The sequence below is a fragment of the Engystomops pustulosus genome, chromosome 1 (genome assembly GCF_040894005.1).
Source record: "Engystomops pustulosus chromosome 1, aEngPut4.maternal, whole genome shotgun sequence".
NCBI lineage: Eukaryota > Metazoa > Chordata > Amphibia > Anura > Leptodactylidae > Engystomops > Engystomops pustulosus.
In genome coordinates this window covers 234,887,444-234,903,658 of record NC_092411.1, presented here as the reverse complement: position 1 = coordinate 234,903,658, position 16,215 = coordinate 234,887,444, and the positions used below count along the sequence as shown (strand labels likewise).

General features: G+C 41.2%; 1 protein-coding gene across 2 annotated transcripts in view; it reads right to left on the bottom strand.

Moving 5' to 3' along the window:
* Positions 1-16,215, bottom strand: part of GATB (glutamyl-tRNA amidotransferase subunit B) — an 87,111-nt gene that overhangs the window by 40,288 nt on the left and 30,608 nt on the right. For both annotated transcript variants that reach the window (XM_072121367.1, XM_072121358.1), the window contains one exon: positions 4,159-4,357. In XM_072121367.1, coding sequence (XP_071977468.1) covers positions 4,159-4,357 — 199 coding nt within the window. The remainder of the gene's footprint in view (positions 1-4,158; positions 4,358-16,215) is intronic.

Genomic DNA, 16,215 nt, shown 5'->3' with positions numbered 1-16,215 from the left:
ATTGTTTTCCCCGATAGCAGATGTGTTTAGACCTAATCACTTAGGATTGTGAAAGAACACCACTTGTTTTGCTGGTAATCAGCAGAAAATGTGTGTGAACATAGTCATATACATTTTATGCATCACAAACAAAAGTACAGGGGGTCCCCTACTTAAGAACACTCGACTTACATACAACCCCTAGTTACAAACGGACCCCTGGATATTGGTAATTTATTGTACTTTAGTCCTAGGCTACAATAATCAGCTATAACAGTTGTCAAATGTGTCTGTAATGAAGCTTTAGTGTTAATATTCATTCTTATGACAACATTTTTAAAATCCAATTGTCACAGAGACCAAAAAAGTTCTGGCTGGGATTACAATGATAAAATATACAGTTCCGACTTACATACAAATTCAACTTAAGAACAAACCTACAGACCCTGTTTTGTATGTAACCCGGTGACTGCCTGTAATGGTAACAAATAGCAACTGGCTGAATGCAGCTCTGGAGCATAATACAGGGTTTATCTCAGGAGCAGTGCAGAAGGGTAATGTGAATGTTAAAAATGAACATAAAACGATGAGCAAGACTCAAATATCCACTATATTAAGAAGTCATGAGCTCCGATATAAAACAACACGTTTGCCATTAACACTGTCAGCAAAGCTGCAGAGAATCTTAGTACCCCAGTCTTCTCTGTAGGATAAGCTTATAAGCCAAGCAAACCTGTAATTTTCCTGGTTGCAGGGTGAGAGGAGGCGATGGGAGAATAATTCTGCTATTCGCTAACATGCAGAATTAATAAGAGGCCATGCTGTACTGCAGATCCTTCATACTCCAGTACATTATATTGACACCATAAAACACAGCAGTTCTGCAATACTGGAAATAGTAATCCTGGTATCTCAGTTTGGATTTAATGTGGCTAAGCTGCATTTTATTGAACGTAGCAGCTTTCTCCTGTTTCTCAATTACTAAAACATGTTGTACCAAGCAGAGATAAGGAGGACTTTTACTGCAAGTGTAAAACTAATTATCAAAAAAAAAATGTTGTTAATGGAAACCTATAATAATCTTGCCCCCCTCCCAATAGAAATTAAATCCAGCTGAGAACACAGGGTAGAGAGGGTTCCCACTTCGCTCTATTGACGCTCTATTGAGGTATAGAGACTGCACAGAGTTAAGGCATAATACAGAACTTGCACCAGTTCTGTCTGTTCAGCAACCCTAAGTTTTCGTTCATAGTGAGTGATGCAAAAAAAAAAAATTGAGAAAAAAGTAAGGTGTGAACTGGTTCTTAGCCACATTTCCTATTTGAATTGTATAAGCCTTCTCACTCTCTTCCAGTGAGAGATCTAAGAACTCAGCTGCCTGCTATAGGCCGAGTCTATAGTGCATGTGAATGCAGCAACATATAAAATAGATGTTGGGTGAACAACTGTCTGGTTGAAAGTAATCTAATGTGCATAAAGGGCAAATGTGTGTCTTCTGTGTCCATTCTGTGAAAATCCCTGCTGGGCTGGCAGACCACTCAAGGCCCCCCGATTTTGCCACTTCCTATTATGTTAGATTCCTTGGGAGAGATTTATCAGGACTTCTATGGAAGTTTTTTTTAGCGTAGAAGCAGTAATATAATTGCAATTTCTTGCACACAGTGGGGCAGATTTATAAAACGTGTCCTAAGGTTAGACAGTGCAGAGTTAGACTAGACCAGTGATGGCGAACCTTTTAGAGACAGAGTGCCCAAACTACAACCAAGACCTACTTATTTATCTCAAAGTGCCAACACAGAAATTTAATTTGTGATTTATACTCCCTTCTCTTCTAAGAAATTTGGATGATCATTGTAGCTTCTCTCCGGGGTTCCACAAACAGGAAGAATTGTCAGGACCGGAGCAGGAGCTACAATGATAATCCATGATAACCTTCCCGCTCCTCCAGTAGTCCCAGGTAGTCCTGTCACTTTAAAATAGCTCTGTGCACAGCCACTCTTGGGTGGTCTGGGACTGTAGGAAGATACCTGGAGTCCTCTCTGGTGATGGCTTGGGTGCCCAGAGAAAGGGCTCCGAGTGCCACCTCTGGACCCGTGCCATAGGTTCGCCACCACTGGACTCAACTATAAGTGTCCACTGCTGGATGATAAATCTGTCCTAGTATAAGACTGTTTAGTCGACAAAATTCTTACGGGTCAGCACTATTTTTGCCATACTGACCTTTTTTGTGTGAGGCCATGCCCCCTTTTCACAGATCACACCCCTTTTGTCGAGCTAGTCATAGGAGAGCCAGAAAACCACCTAAAACCCTTTATAAATGTGATGTCATAGACAGATTAGTAGATCTCCTCCAGTGTCTGAGGTAAAACTGTTCTAGTTGCCCATGTAATCAGAGATCAGCTTTAATTTTATAAACAGATGTGGGAAAATGAAAGCTGAGCTCTGCTTGATTGCTTCTGCTCTCATACACATCTGATAAATCTTTCCCCGGCTTCAAACACATGAAGTTGGAAGGGGTAGAAGAGGGTCAGAGGAATCAGCCAGCTCCTTCCGAATTATAAGCTACAGATTCATCATGCAGCAGGGCTAGGAGAAGGGGAGGCGCTAAAATGAGCTACTTCCCAGGTTGTCTATCATCAACGTGTACCGAGGGAAAATGAACTGCTGATAGAGTGGAGTGATAATAATGTGGCAACATACAGAGACAGAAACCACACAGGAGATGAGTGTGAAGGGGGACAAGAAGAGCTTTATTATGCTACAGTTTGTTGGCTGTGCAGTCATTTCTTTATTGACTGGGTTGCACTGTGAGACCTAAGTAGGAGGGGGAGCTGTCTACACAGAACCTTCTGTGCAAGGCTTCATGGGAATTTAGTCTCCACACTAAAACTTGAAAAGTGTGCATAATGTGCCAGTCTTAAACCTTAAAGGACTCAGTCCTTTACCCCTTAAAGGAAACCTACCATTTAGAATGGTAGGGGTAAGCTGGTGCCGGTACTTACTTTCGTTAGTGTTATAAACCGCGGTATTGCGGTTTTAACACTTTTTAAACTTTAGAGTAGAAGGGGCTTCGGCGCTGCGCGCGACCGTGCGCACGCAGCTCCGAAGCCTCTTCTGCTCTTACTTACAGCTTACCCCTGCCATTCTAAATGGTAGGTTTCCTTTAATCATTAATATTTATATATTTTTATAGAACTGGCATTTTGGGACTTGGTGATACATATTTATGGTTTTTCATTTTATTTATTTGTATATGTGTTCTAGAGAATTGGAGGTGATTGGAACTTTTATTTATTTTTTTAAAATTAATATTTTTTACATTTTTATTTTACTATTATTTCAGACCCTCTAGAGCTGCAAGGTCTGATTGCTCATACTATATCATCAGTAAAATTGCTATATACCAATTTTACTGATGATCTCTAATAGCCAGCAATCAGGAGGCCACTGGAGGAAACCGTTCGCCACCCTCCAATGATGTCACAAGGGGCGGCGATCAGCCATCCAAGATGGCGCTGTCCATCGACAGTTGACGGATTTGGCCATGGCACTTTACAGGTTGACTGCTGCGATCGGTCCATACAACTCCCAGCAGCACCAGGACGTAATAGTACGTCCTGGTGTGCAAAAAAGTTAATGTTCCCCCAGCCAGCACACACAACCTGTCAGACCTACTAAGAGGTAAAAAGGTAAATTCTTCATTACAATCTTAGTAAAAACATTATGTAATGTTTTTTTTTACAAAGAGTGTAATAAAGAATTTAAGAATTTTAAGGACTTCCTGCTACCATTTCTTCCTACAATATTGCTAACCACATGCATTTAGTGGTTTTAACTCAGGTTTATTTAAACACTGGCACGTACACCCTGAAAAAGGGCATATTCTTCGTTAGCTGTTAATTGCTTGTTTTTTGAGAGAAAGGAATTTTAAAAATATGCAAATGAGCCTCCAGGGTTCATGTGTACGTTACAGAAGCCCTTCTGGCTCTGTCGGCTGTCACCGATACTCTGGTAGGTGAAGGGAGGAAGGAGGCAGAGATAGGTGCCGAAAGAAACAGTGAATAATTAGCAGCTGACGAAGCCAGAAAACGTAAACTAGAAGTGCTATCCCACTGAAAAATGTACACAACTCATACTGTGTAAATTCATACAGGTTCATACTCAGCAGCATGTGCTTACCAGCTCTATTCAAGTCAATAAGTGTCTGGTGCATTGTATCATCGTGCAAGCTCTTGCCACTGTCCTGCTCCAGCTGGACCTGCTTGATCCGAACACATTTTGTTACCATCTGATTCCACGATGTTCCAACTTGATGGCGATATGTAAGAAATCCATTTACTGCAATTGGAAGTCTTTGTTGTGTGATCTGATACCCAGCCTGTAAAATAACACCTAGAATATTACTGAAAAGAAATGGAATACTGCAGTTATTACTTGTGTCAATGATACAGTCAACCAATAAATATGAAAAAAATGCCATTAGCTTGCCATAACAGATTTAGCGGCTTGGTGACTTTTGATGTTGTCTCAATGTGACTTTTAAGTGGTGAAGACACTCATTCTTGGGACTATTACATGGGTCTAGACTAGTAAAGTGAACAAGCAAGGACACATATGGAGGAATCCAGTATCTTTAAAACTTTCAAGCTTTAAGAATCCAAAAGGAGTTTCTGTCTATATAGAACTCTCAGATGGCTAACACGCCTTAAGACATAAAAGTTGCACTTGGCATAGACATGCAACATATTTTGACGAACGTGTTGCCTAACTATGCCAAGTGTGACTTCTATCCTGCCTAGTTTGTTGGATATATGAGCTTTTTATTAAAAAACTTCTTATGGATTAATAAAGCTTGAAGGCTTTAAATGTAATGTACCATAAAAATCAGGCATGATAAACCAGGGACACTTACTCATAACTGGGGGGCAATACCTCTGTGCTTGGTCTTCACAGAGTATTGCACTGTGTAAGAGCACATTTCCCCCTCCCCTCTGCAACCTTCCCTGTGCCTGCAATTATCTCATACTGTGAGGGGGGGGGGAGTGCTCCTGCACAGTGTATCAGCCTGTAAAGCTACAAGAGCACTTCAAGCTCATCAGTCTAATATTAAAAATTAATTTTAGAAGGAAGGAGGCCATGGATAACAAACATAAAAAGATTACCACAGTCACGGTGCCTGGATCTATCAGTAAGTGTCCCTGCTTTATCATGTTTGATTTTGATGGAAGTTTCTTTAAGGTGCTGAAATCCTCCATAATTTTCCTTTCCCAATGGCCAGCAGGTTTATACCAGGTGTAAAAAGTGTGTGTCAGATGTCACCCTTTTCTTTTTTCAGAAGTCCAAACTATTTCCTGTCAACAGTCATCTTCAATAAACACCGCATCATATTTTTTTTACTTAAACTGTAAAATATATGACATGTTGGTATTTTTGGCTCATTGTACATCAGTGGCCGTTTAAGTACTGTACTATAGTCAAATCAAACAGTCAATGTTACACACAAGAAAACCGTATCCCTGCAATGTCCTTGGACGAAACTCTTAACTTCATCTTGGATATGTATTAATATCTTAAGCTGGATAGAAATATGTCTGAATACAAATGCAAGTTTTAATATGCTGAATATCACAGCATGATTAAATAGTCAAAGATAGCAGACACAGTACATTAAGTTAATTCATCATAAGAGCAGCAGTGAGTGTTTATACACACGTTCAATGCAGATTGATGGATCCCAACTTTATATCACTCTGTCCAGAAGAAGACAAGGTCGCCAAAACACTGATGATTCAGGAAATTCATTTTCATTAAGTAATTTGACAGTAGAGTGAAAAATTTTAAATTGCAAATATAGAAAATGAAACTGTGATCAAGGAAACGATTGTACAACCGCTGTAGGTAAAGCTGGGATAGTAAGTGTTAATTAATGTATTATGTAATGGAGATCCAAACCTGTCGACTTGGGTGAAAATAAGGTCTGCATCTGGTTCTGTATTATTCTCCATTAAATGGCAAGCTAAAGGGCAGGTTCACGCTCTGCATTGTAATCGCTGCTTTGACTATCCTTTTGAAAATAAATGAATACAATAAAGAGGCTTCTTTCAGGAAATATATAGAAAAAACACGCTCATTACAGTCATAGAGAATACTGCTTGAAAAATAACATAAGCAATAGAAACTTGAGGTAGCAAGGCCACTTTTGTTTCAGTCCCACCATGTAAAATCCTGGTGGTAACAATAGTTTATAGTGCAGTTTTAAACAAAAAGATTCTCTAAAGACATTTATTAGATGTCACTTAACTGTATTGATAATATTAAAAATATAAGTATTACTAGGTATAAAATTATCATTATCTAAACTATTTCCGATTAGTAATCCATACCAAGGATCCGCATTTGAATAAGGCAATAAAAACAGATAAAAAAAAAAAACTACTGTATATACTCGAGTATAAGCCGACCCGAGTATAAGCCGAGACCCCTAATTTTACCACCAAAAACTGGAAAAAACTACTGACTCGAGTATAAGCCGAGGGTGGGAAATGCATTGGTCAAACCCCCCCAGTAGTATACAGCCTGCCAGCCCCCAGTAGTATACAGCCTGCCAGCCCCCATGTAGTATACAGCAGCCCCTAGTAGTATACAGCAGCCCACAGTAGTATACAGCAGCCCACAGTAGTATACAGCAGCCCACAGTAGTATACAGCAGCCCACAGTAGTATACAGCAGCCCACAGTAGTATACAGCAGCCCACAGTAGTATACAGCAGCCCACAGTAGTATACAGCAGCCCCTAGTAGTATAGAGCAGCCCACAGTAGTATACAGCAGCCCCTAGTAGTATACAGCAGCCCCTAGTAGTATACAGCAGCCCCTAGTAGTATACAGCAGCCCACAGTAGTATACAGCAGCCCACAGTAGTATACAGCAGCCCCTAGTAGTATACAGCAGCCCACAGTAGTATACCGCAGCCCACAGTAGTATACCGCAGCCCACAGTAGTATACAGCAGCCCCTAGTAGTATACAGCAGCCCACAGTAGTATACAGCAGCCCACAGTAGTATACAGCAGCCCACAGTAGTATACAGCAGCCCACAGTAGTATACAGCAGCCCCTAGTAGTATACAGCAGCCCACAGTAGTATACCGCAGCCCACAGTAGTATACCGCAGCCCACAGTAGTATACAGAAGCCCCTAGTAGTATACAGCCAGCCTGCCCCCACGGCCCTTAAAAAAAATAAACTTATATACTCACCCTCCGATGTCAGCGCGGCTCCCCGATGTCGGCGAGACTTACCGATGTCCCCGATGTCAGCGTGCCCAGTCTTCTTTCTTCTCCGCGGCACTTCTTCTTTCTTCTATCTTCCGGCATGGACGCGGCCATCTCTTCTTCTAGCAGGCGCATACTATGACGCGGCCACTGCTGACGTCATAGTATGCGCGACCACTAAGAAGACATGGCCGCGTCCATGACGGAAGATAGAAGAAAGAAGAAGAGCCGCGGAGAAGAAAGAAGACGGGACGCGCTGACATCGGGGACATCGGTAAGTCGCGCCGACATCGGGGAGCCGCGCTGACATCGGAGGGTGAGTATTTAAGTTTATTTTTTTGTAAGTGGGTAATTTTTTTTTTATATAGACTCGTGTATAGGCCGAGGGGACATTTTTCAGCACATTTTTTGTGCTGAAAAACTCGGCTTATACACGAGTATATACGGTATATAAGATTTCCTACGCCATATTCTAAATATATAACAATTTGTGTTAAAATGCTGCCATAAAAAATGTTGCAAAAAAAGAAGACAACTAATCCATAAAGTCATATTTATAAGGCTACATTCACATGGCATTTTTTTCATACACTCAGTGAATACACCAGTAAAGCATCCGGCACATATGCTGACTGCATCCATAGACATACACTGGCAGGTGGAAGCACCTTTTTCCCTCCCCCTGCACAGTGTACATTGCATTCAATGAGAAACAGAGGGTAGAAAGAAGCAGAAAGCTAAAGCTTTCAATCCTGCTGAACTACATATATGCACAGTGGGGGGGACACTGGTGCCTATGGGAGATGAGTGCAACATATTACATCCATCACTAGCCTCCGCTGAGCATACGCTCAGGGAGGTGGCCAGTGATGTCAATGTGCATGCAAGGACAGTTACATCACTGGGGGAAAACACCCTGAACATTGGTGCACATTTACTAAGAACAGCGCAGTCTGCACTATACACAGGCTAGCTGCACATGGTACAGAATGCACCAGAATTAGTGAATCTGGTGCCCTCTGCACTGCACCACAATTTTTTTTTGGTGCACCTTTAACATAGGACGGGCAAAACATTTCAGTTGGACTTTGCATAATAAATGTGGTGCTTGGTTCAAGCGAGCACTGGAATTCCCCCTTCAGTGCAGAGATTTTTGTTGCATGAAGAATTGTGGAGCTGCACAACAAAACGGCTGTGTGCAACACAAATGTGGCACGGCCCCTTCTTAAATACATGTGCAAAATGGTTGCACCAAAAAAAAAAAAGTACAGTACAAAGTCCGCCAGAAAACCAGCGCATGGCCTTTGGTAAACGCACCCCATTGTTCACTCTTCCTCCCACTTCCAGCGGGGAGTAGGACGAACAGAAGACAGCATCCCAATGTATGAGTATACAGTGGAATACATACTTGCCCTCTGTAGTAAGGTTATGTTGAGAATCTTCCTGACGTATCTTTAAAATGAAGAGCGAAAAACGGAATGCAAACCTAGCCTCACAGGTTTTACACCCTGCTCGGGCAGATGGCTGCCTTTTGACAATATAATACAGCAACTTTGGATTGTTGCATATCTAGTCCACTGATCTACATGGAGATACTCAGAAATGTATGCTATAACTTTTATTGTACTCTCATCTAAACAAAGTTATTTGTTTCTCCATTGAGGCTCAAACCAACATCCCAGAGTGTGTCCTGCTAAGAAGGCCAAGCTTTGTCAATAAAATATGTCAAACGTTGTACATTATCCATATACACTCACCGGCCACTTTATTAGGTACACCATGCTAGTAACGGGTTGGACCCCCTTTTGCCTTCAGAACTGCCTCAATTCTTCTTGGCATAGATTCAACAAGGTGCTGGAAGCATTCCTCAGAGAATTTGGTCCATATTGACATGATGGCATCACACAGTTGCCGCAGATTTGTCGGCTGCACATCCATGATGCCAATCTCCCGTTCCACCACATCCCAAAGATGCTCTATTGGATTGAGATCTGGTGACTGTGGAGGCCATTTGAGTACAGTGAACTCATTGTCATGTTCAAGAAACCAGTCTGAGGTGATTCCAGCTTTATGACATGGCGCATTATCCTGCTGAAAGTAGCCATCAGATGTTGGGTACATTGTGGTCATAAAGGGATGGACACGGTCAGCAACAATACTCAGGTAGGCTGTGGCGTTGCAACGATGCTCAATTGGTACCAAGGGGCCCAAAGAGTGCCAAGAAAATATTCCCCACACCATGACACCACCACCACCAGCCTGAACCGTTGATACAAGGCAGGATGGATCCATGCTTTCATGTTGTTGACACCAAATTCTGACACTAACATCTGAATGTCGCAGCAGAAATCGAGACTCGTCATACCAGGCAACGTTTTTCCAATCTTCTACTGTCCAATTTCGATGAGCTTGTGCAAATTGTAGCCTCACTTTCCTGTTCTTAGCTGAAAGGAGTGGCACCCGGTGTGGTCTTCTGCTGCTGTAGCCCATCTGCCTCAAAGTTCGACGTACTGTGCGTTCAGAGATGCTCTTCTGCCTACCTTGGTTGTAACGGGTGGTGATTTGAGTCACTGTTGCCTTTCTATCAGCTCGAACCAGTCTGCCCATTCTCCTCTGACCTCTGGCATCAACAAGGCATTTACGCCCACAGAACTGCCGCTCACTGGATGTTTTTTCTTTTTCGGACCATTCTCTGTAAACCCTAGAGATGGTTGTGCGTGAAAATCCCAGTAGATCAGCAATTTCTGAAATACTCAGACCAGCCCTTCTGGCACCAACAACCATGCCACGTTCAAAGGCACTCAAATCACCTTTCTTCCCCATACTGATGCTCGGTTTGAACTGAAGGAGATTGTCTTGACCATGTCTACATGCCTAAATGCACTGAGTTGCCGCCATGTGATTGGCTGATTAGAAATGAAGTGTTAACGAGCAGTTGGACAGGTGTACCTAATAAAGTGGCCGGTGAGTGTAGTGTTTAACCCTAGAACGCATATTGGGGGCCTTTTAGGCCCGCATGCTTATATTTTTGCTATTATCTGCAAAATTACTTTAGTTAGAATCTTGAAACTCCAGGTATTCCTCAAGTATGTCATTGCTGATAATATCCAGTTGTTCATATAATTTTTTTTCATAGGCATTATGGTGTAACAATGCTTGTTTGGCGAAAACTACATCTATACGAATTGGGGGTCTTTTGTGTCTTAAGTTACTTTATTTGTACTCAGTAATGCTGGTGGAGGGGCCAGGGTGTGAATAATAACATGTGAGGATGTCATGTGATTTTTGGAGGGAGTGATAAGGCCATGACATCACCTTAGGTCCTCTAAACACAGTAATGAGCTGTGTATACTGAGTACTGAGGGCAGTTTACACTGAATACACAGTATACACTGCATATATAGTATATACTGAAGTACACTGACACTATACACTGAATACACAGTATACACAGAAGGATCTGGGGTCTGACATAGTCAAATCTCTTGCTGTTCCAATATTCAATTCGGGTAGAAACATCACCAGGGACAATTATTTTACCAATGTTGAACTGGGCAATTTTCTGCTTGCAAAAGCTATTACACTTGTTGGTACTGTAATGCCTCACATGATAGAGCAAAGCGACTTAAAATGCTTGCCAAAGCAAACTAAAGAAGCAATGAAACGGTGTGGTGTACAGTTTAAGGTTATTCCAGAGCCAGGAGAAAGAAAACAAAAGCGTTGTTTCATGTGTCCAAGAAACATAGAGAGGAAAACTGAGCGATACTGTTCCACTTGTAAGGAGACTGTTTGCAAAGAACACTTCTGAAAAAATAACTTGTCAGAATTGTTTGGAAGACTAATATAATAGGAAAGAAAGTTAGAATAAAAATGTAGCTGCAGTGGGTTGCTATAGATTTTTATGAATTTTTGTGTGTTTTCATGTCTTAGATTTTTTTAAAAATTATAATTAAAAGGTTGTCCACTATTCATATTTTATTGAGCAATTTTGAAATAAACTTGTGAAAGTTATTTAAGTGTGTTTTTCTATATTATGTGCATGGGGGCCTTTTAGTTAATATGTATATTTTTTACGTCATGCGTTCTAGGGTTAAGGTCGGGCTGTATAAAGGCAGCTAAGCATTTATCACATAATAATTAATCTAAGCTCATTCTAGGTTGTCCTGATGGTAACTTTTAAATGAATTATAAATTTGACTTTGACTGGACATATACATTTTCTAAGACATTGTAATGCTGTGAAATGAATATGTATTAAAATTTAATGTAATGTTTAATCTTCAGGATATGTAAGACTCTAGAACAATGACACTGTTAAACTGCTCTGTTATTTTGACACCAAGATAATGTTTAACCACATTTTAAAGCTGTTGCATTATTCAATTACTTCTCTGTAGACCTTCTGTATATGGAGACCTGAGGTCTTCAGAACAAGATAAGGAGAGTTTCTGCGTTATGGTGGCCTTTTCAGTGTATACTTCTATGATCTACAGAAATAATGATGAAGTCTTGACCGCAGTACACCGTGTCAGCCTAGGTTTCTATAAGGTTACGTTTTACACATATTATTGTGAAGGCTGATGTGTAGTAATAATCTCTGTTGATGCTTCTAAATTAATAACTAGATAATTTTTTCCCCAGTTACAAATAGTTACTTTTTTTTTTTTAAACCAGACTTGCCATTGTCTTTATACATGGACTTATACAGTAGAATGGGATCCAAAATAGCCCAGTTCAGGTTTTAAAAGGGGTCCAGAGGTCGTACTGCAATTTTTCCAGAAAAGTACGCTAAATACAGGCGGTCTCCTACTTAAGGACACCCGACTTACAGTTAAAGACGACCCATAGTTAAAGACGGACCTCTCTGGCCACTGTGACCTCTGGTAAAGCTCTCTGGATGCTTTACTATAGACCCAAACTGCAATGATCAGCTGTAAGGTGTCTGTAATGAAGATTTATTGATAATCCTTGGTCCAATTACAGCAAAAACTTTTTTTGTCACTGGGGCAAAAAATGTTTTGTCTGGATCTACAATTATAAAATATATACAGTTCGACTTAAATACAAATTCAACTTAAGAACAAACCTATGGAACCTATCTTGTACGTAACCCGGGGACTGCCTGTATACTTCTTTTACTATTTTTGTAAACTATTTTTAGTTGAGAAGTGTGTTATTTCAGCAAAAGCATTAAATAACTGGTATAGTCAGATAAAATGTAAATAATTTTCTAGTTTAGTAAGGAAATCATTACTGCCACTGTTTTCTGCACTTCAATAGGCAATTTTAGTCACCTTGCGTCATGCATGAAAACAGGGGTGCACAATTGTTTTTCACCTTTTTCAAACTACGGCTGGTTGAAAACTCATGCAAATTTACACATGACAACTTGTTTGAGAATTCTGTACAAGCGTCTGATGCTTATAAAGGTGTTAATAAGACCTCTGGAAGGGTCAGGCAACTCTTTCTGGCATCTAACTGAAAAGGACATTTAGTAGTCCGCTAAGCAGCAGGGAGCATATTTACAGACGTCTGTATGTTGTGGGGTCCCAAATACCAGAAACATACAAGATCGGTTACATCAGGGGTCTCAAACTCGCGGCCCGCGGGCCAACTGCGGCCCGTGGGACAATATTTTGCGGCCCCCACCTGCATGGAGAGGGCAGGTCGCGCTGCATGGAGAGGGCTCACGGGCCGAGCCCTCTCCATAGCCGGTAAGTCTTTGCTGCATATTGCAGCAAAGGCTTACCGGTAACACCCGCGATCGGTGCTAGTACCGATCGCGGGTGTTTTCACAGCGATGGCTGCCGGCAAAGCTGCCGGCAGCCTCAAACAGATAGCGGCGCATGGGCGCCGCCATCTTACCTGGGATCGCCGCTCCCCGTGACGTCATCGGGGGGCGGCGATCCGTCTCCATGGTAGCCTCGGGTCTTCCGAAGACCCGAGGCTATTTCGTTTTAACCCCTTCATTACAATGTGCTGATAGCACATTGTAATGAATGAGGAGGAAAATCCCCATATATTGCCATACTGTAGTATGGCAGTATATGATAGGATCGATCAGACAACCTAGGGTTAAAGTACCCTAGGGAGTCTGAAAAATAGTATAAATAAAAATACAAAAAAGTTAAAAAAAAAAAAATGATAATAAAAAAACCTAAAATTTCAAATCACCCCCCTTTCCCTAGAACTGACATAAATATAAATAAACAGTAAAAATCATAAACACATCAGGTATCGACGCGTCCGAAAATGCCCGATCTATCAAAATATGATAACGGAAAATAGCGCCCAAAGTCGAAAATGGCACTTTTTTGCCATTTTGAAAAATATAAAAAATCTATAAAAAGTGATCAAAAGGTCGTACAGTCCTAAAAATGATATCATTGAAAATATTATCAAATTTCGCAAAAAATGACACCACCCACAGCTCCGTACACCAAAGTATGAAAAAGTTATTAGCGCCAGAAGTTGGCAAAATCAAAAAAATAATTTTTGTACAGGAGGTTTTAATTTTTGTAAAAAACATTATAAAACCTATACAAATTTGGTATCCCCTTAATCGTACCGACCCAAAGAATAAAGTAGACATGTCATTTGGGGCGCTCAGTGAAAGACGTAATATCCAAGCCCACAAGAAAATGGCGCAAATGCGTTTTTTTCATCATTTTCATTGCATTTGGAATTTTTTTCCCGCTTCCAAGTACATGGCATGGAATATTAAATACCATCACTGTGAAGTGCAATTTGTTACGCAGAAAACAAGCCGTCACACAGCTCTTTACGTGTAAAAATAAAAAAGTTATAGATTTTTGAAGGTGGGGAGTGAAAAATGGACATGAAAAAACAGGAAAGGGCCCGTAACCGGTTAATCCCCTTCCCTCCGGTACTTGAAGAAGATGAAGTCGCCGCTCTGAACGCACTTGGTGCAGGTCAGAGCGGCGACTTCATCTTCTTCGATGGGAGGCAAGTACCGGGCGGGAGGGGGGGATGGAGTGTCCTGGGCTCAGTGCGGTAGGAGCTTGGGACCCCTCGGTGCACAGGACGCGTTCATAGAGAAAACACGTCTCCCCGCTCGGGGCTTTCCTTGCGCTGGGAGACGCCATGACATTTGAATCTGAATAATGATATTTTGTAAGCGCATTTTGTGTGGAAAACTTGATGCGGCCCAGCCTTACCCAGAATCTACCTCCAGCGGCCCCCAGGTAAATTGAGTTTGAGACCCCTGGGTTACATACAGCAACATTAACAGCGTGTGAATGGTGCAAATATTATACCCATCTAGTAGTGTGCTTTGTTATCTCTTTAGCTTCTAGATATATTGATTTTTTATTTGGGTTACCGTTATGTAAGGAAGTGTACAGTATTGTTCGGGCTAAGGGCTCATTCACATGGCCGTCTGCGGGGACGTAAATGTGGCCGCATGTACGTCACCATAGACGGCAATAGCGGCACGGCACAGATACGGTGCCCAACGCGTGGCACCGATCCGGGGCGCACGCCGCAAAAAAAAGAGCATGCTCTATCTTTCGACATGTGTGCGGCCGTGCGCCGCTATTCTCTATGGAGGAAGGAGGGGTCACCTCCAGCACATGGCGGTATGCCTGCACGGCGGGCATACCGCGTTTGAATGTACCCTTAAAGGCGCACCATCAATAAATGCCTGCTAAAATGTCTAGGTTCATGTATAAGGCGCACTGGATTATAAGGCGCACCTGATTATAAGGATGTATGACCAGCAGGTGGCAGACCTGTGCACAGTTCAAGGCAGCTGTTGTCTGTCAGTTCGGTTCATATATAAGGCGCACTGGACTAGAAGGCGCACCTTTGATTTCTGAGAAAATCAAAGGATTTTTTGTGCGCCTTATAGTCCAAAAAATACGGTACCATAATATGATGTGTGAAATTCAGTGCAATTTTCTCAGTGCAAAAATTGTTTGGCACGCCTTGTGGATTTTACATTTCCATGCTGCATATTCTGGTGAATATACACATGTGGAGTATGTATTCCTCACACCTCAATCCTTACTGTTTCAATTAAGTATTTTTTCTTTATATAAGTAGACTGGAGTTGTACATATTTTAGAGGAAATTTTAAATTTTCATGTAATTTTTGCATTTTATCACAGTTTGCTGCAAAGTTGCATGAAGTTGGTAGTGTGTGTATTTATTAAAAAGTTATTTTGGATAGAAGTCGCTACGTTTGAGAAACTTTTGGCTCTGTACACACAATATATGGTGACACGTGACTCAGAGTGTTTCTCCATAATTGAGCCTTGACGTACATATAGGTGTTTACTTTGAGCCGTGTCCATATACGATATATGGTGACACGAGAGTATTTCTCCATTATTGAGCCTAGATGTACATATAAAGAGTGTAGGGACATTCTATGACTGTCTCCACTCATGCACTTTAGTGGGTCTCTCTTTGGCCCGAGAAATGGGAGATATATTATTCTTTAACCAGCATTACTTGAGCTTAATTGGGGTTTACTAATAAGGGAAAGATCAGGATTGCCCTGCATGGTCTTTACCTAAAATCACATTAATACCCCCTAGTGGCTGGTTGTTGTATTACATCCCATATCTGAGAGACCCAAGCCTGTTAATGCACATAACCAGTGCAAGTTTTTTTCATTTTGGCTATTTATTACTGGCCTTTTAATAATATAACTAATAAAGGTATTTGTTTTTAAGTGTTCCTATTTACAGGCAGTAATTTTTCTAATTTGACCAAAAATACAGAAGTTATGTCGTCGATTAAGTTATGTCGTTGTGATTTTCTCCAATATTGGATTTGCTCAGTAAAATTGAGCAAAGATATGGTGAAAAACTATATAAATGAGGTATCACCGTAACCGTAGTGAACCAAAGAATACAGATAAAATACTATGGCGAGCAGGGGGGGGGGGGGGGTGAGTGCTAAAAAAACAAAATAAAAATTGATTATTTGATTATTTTTTTGC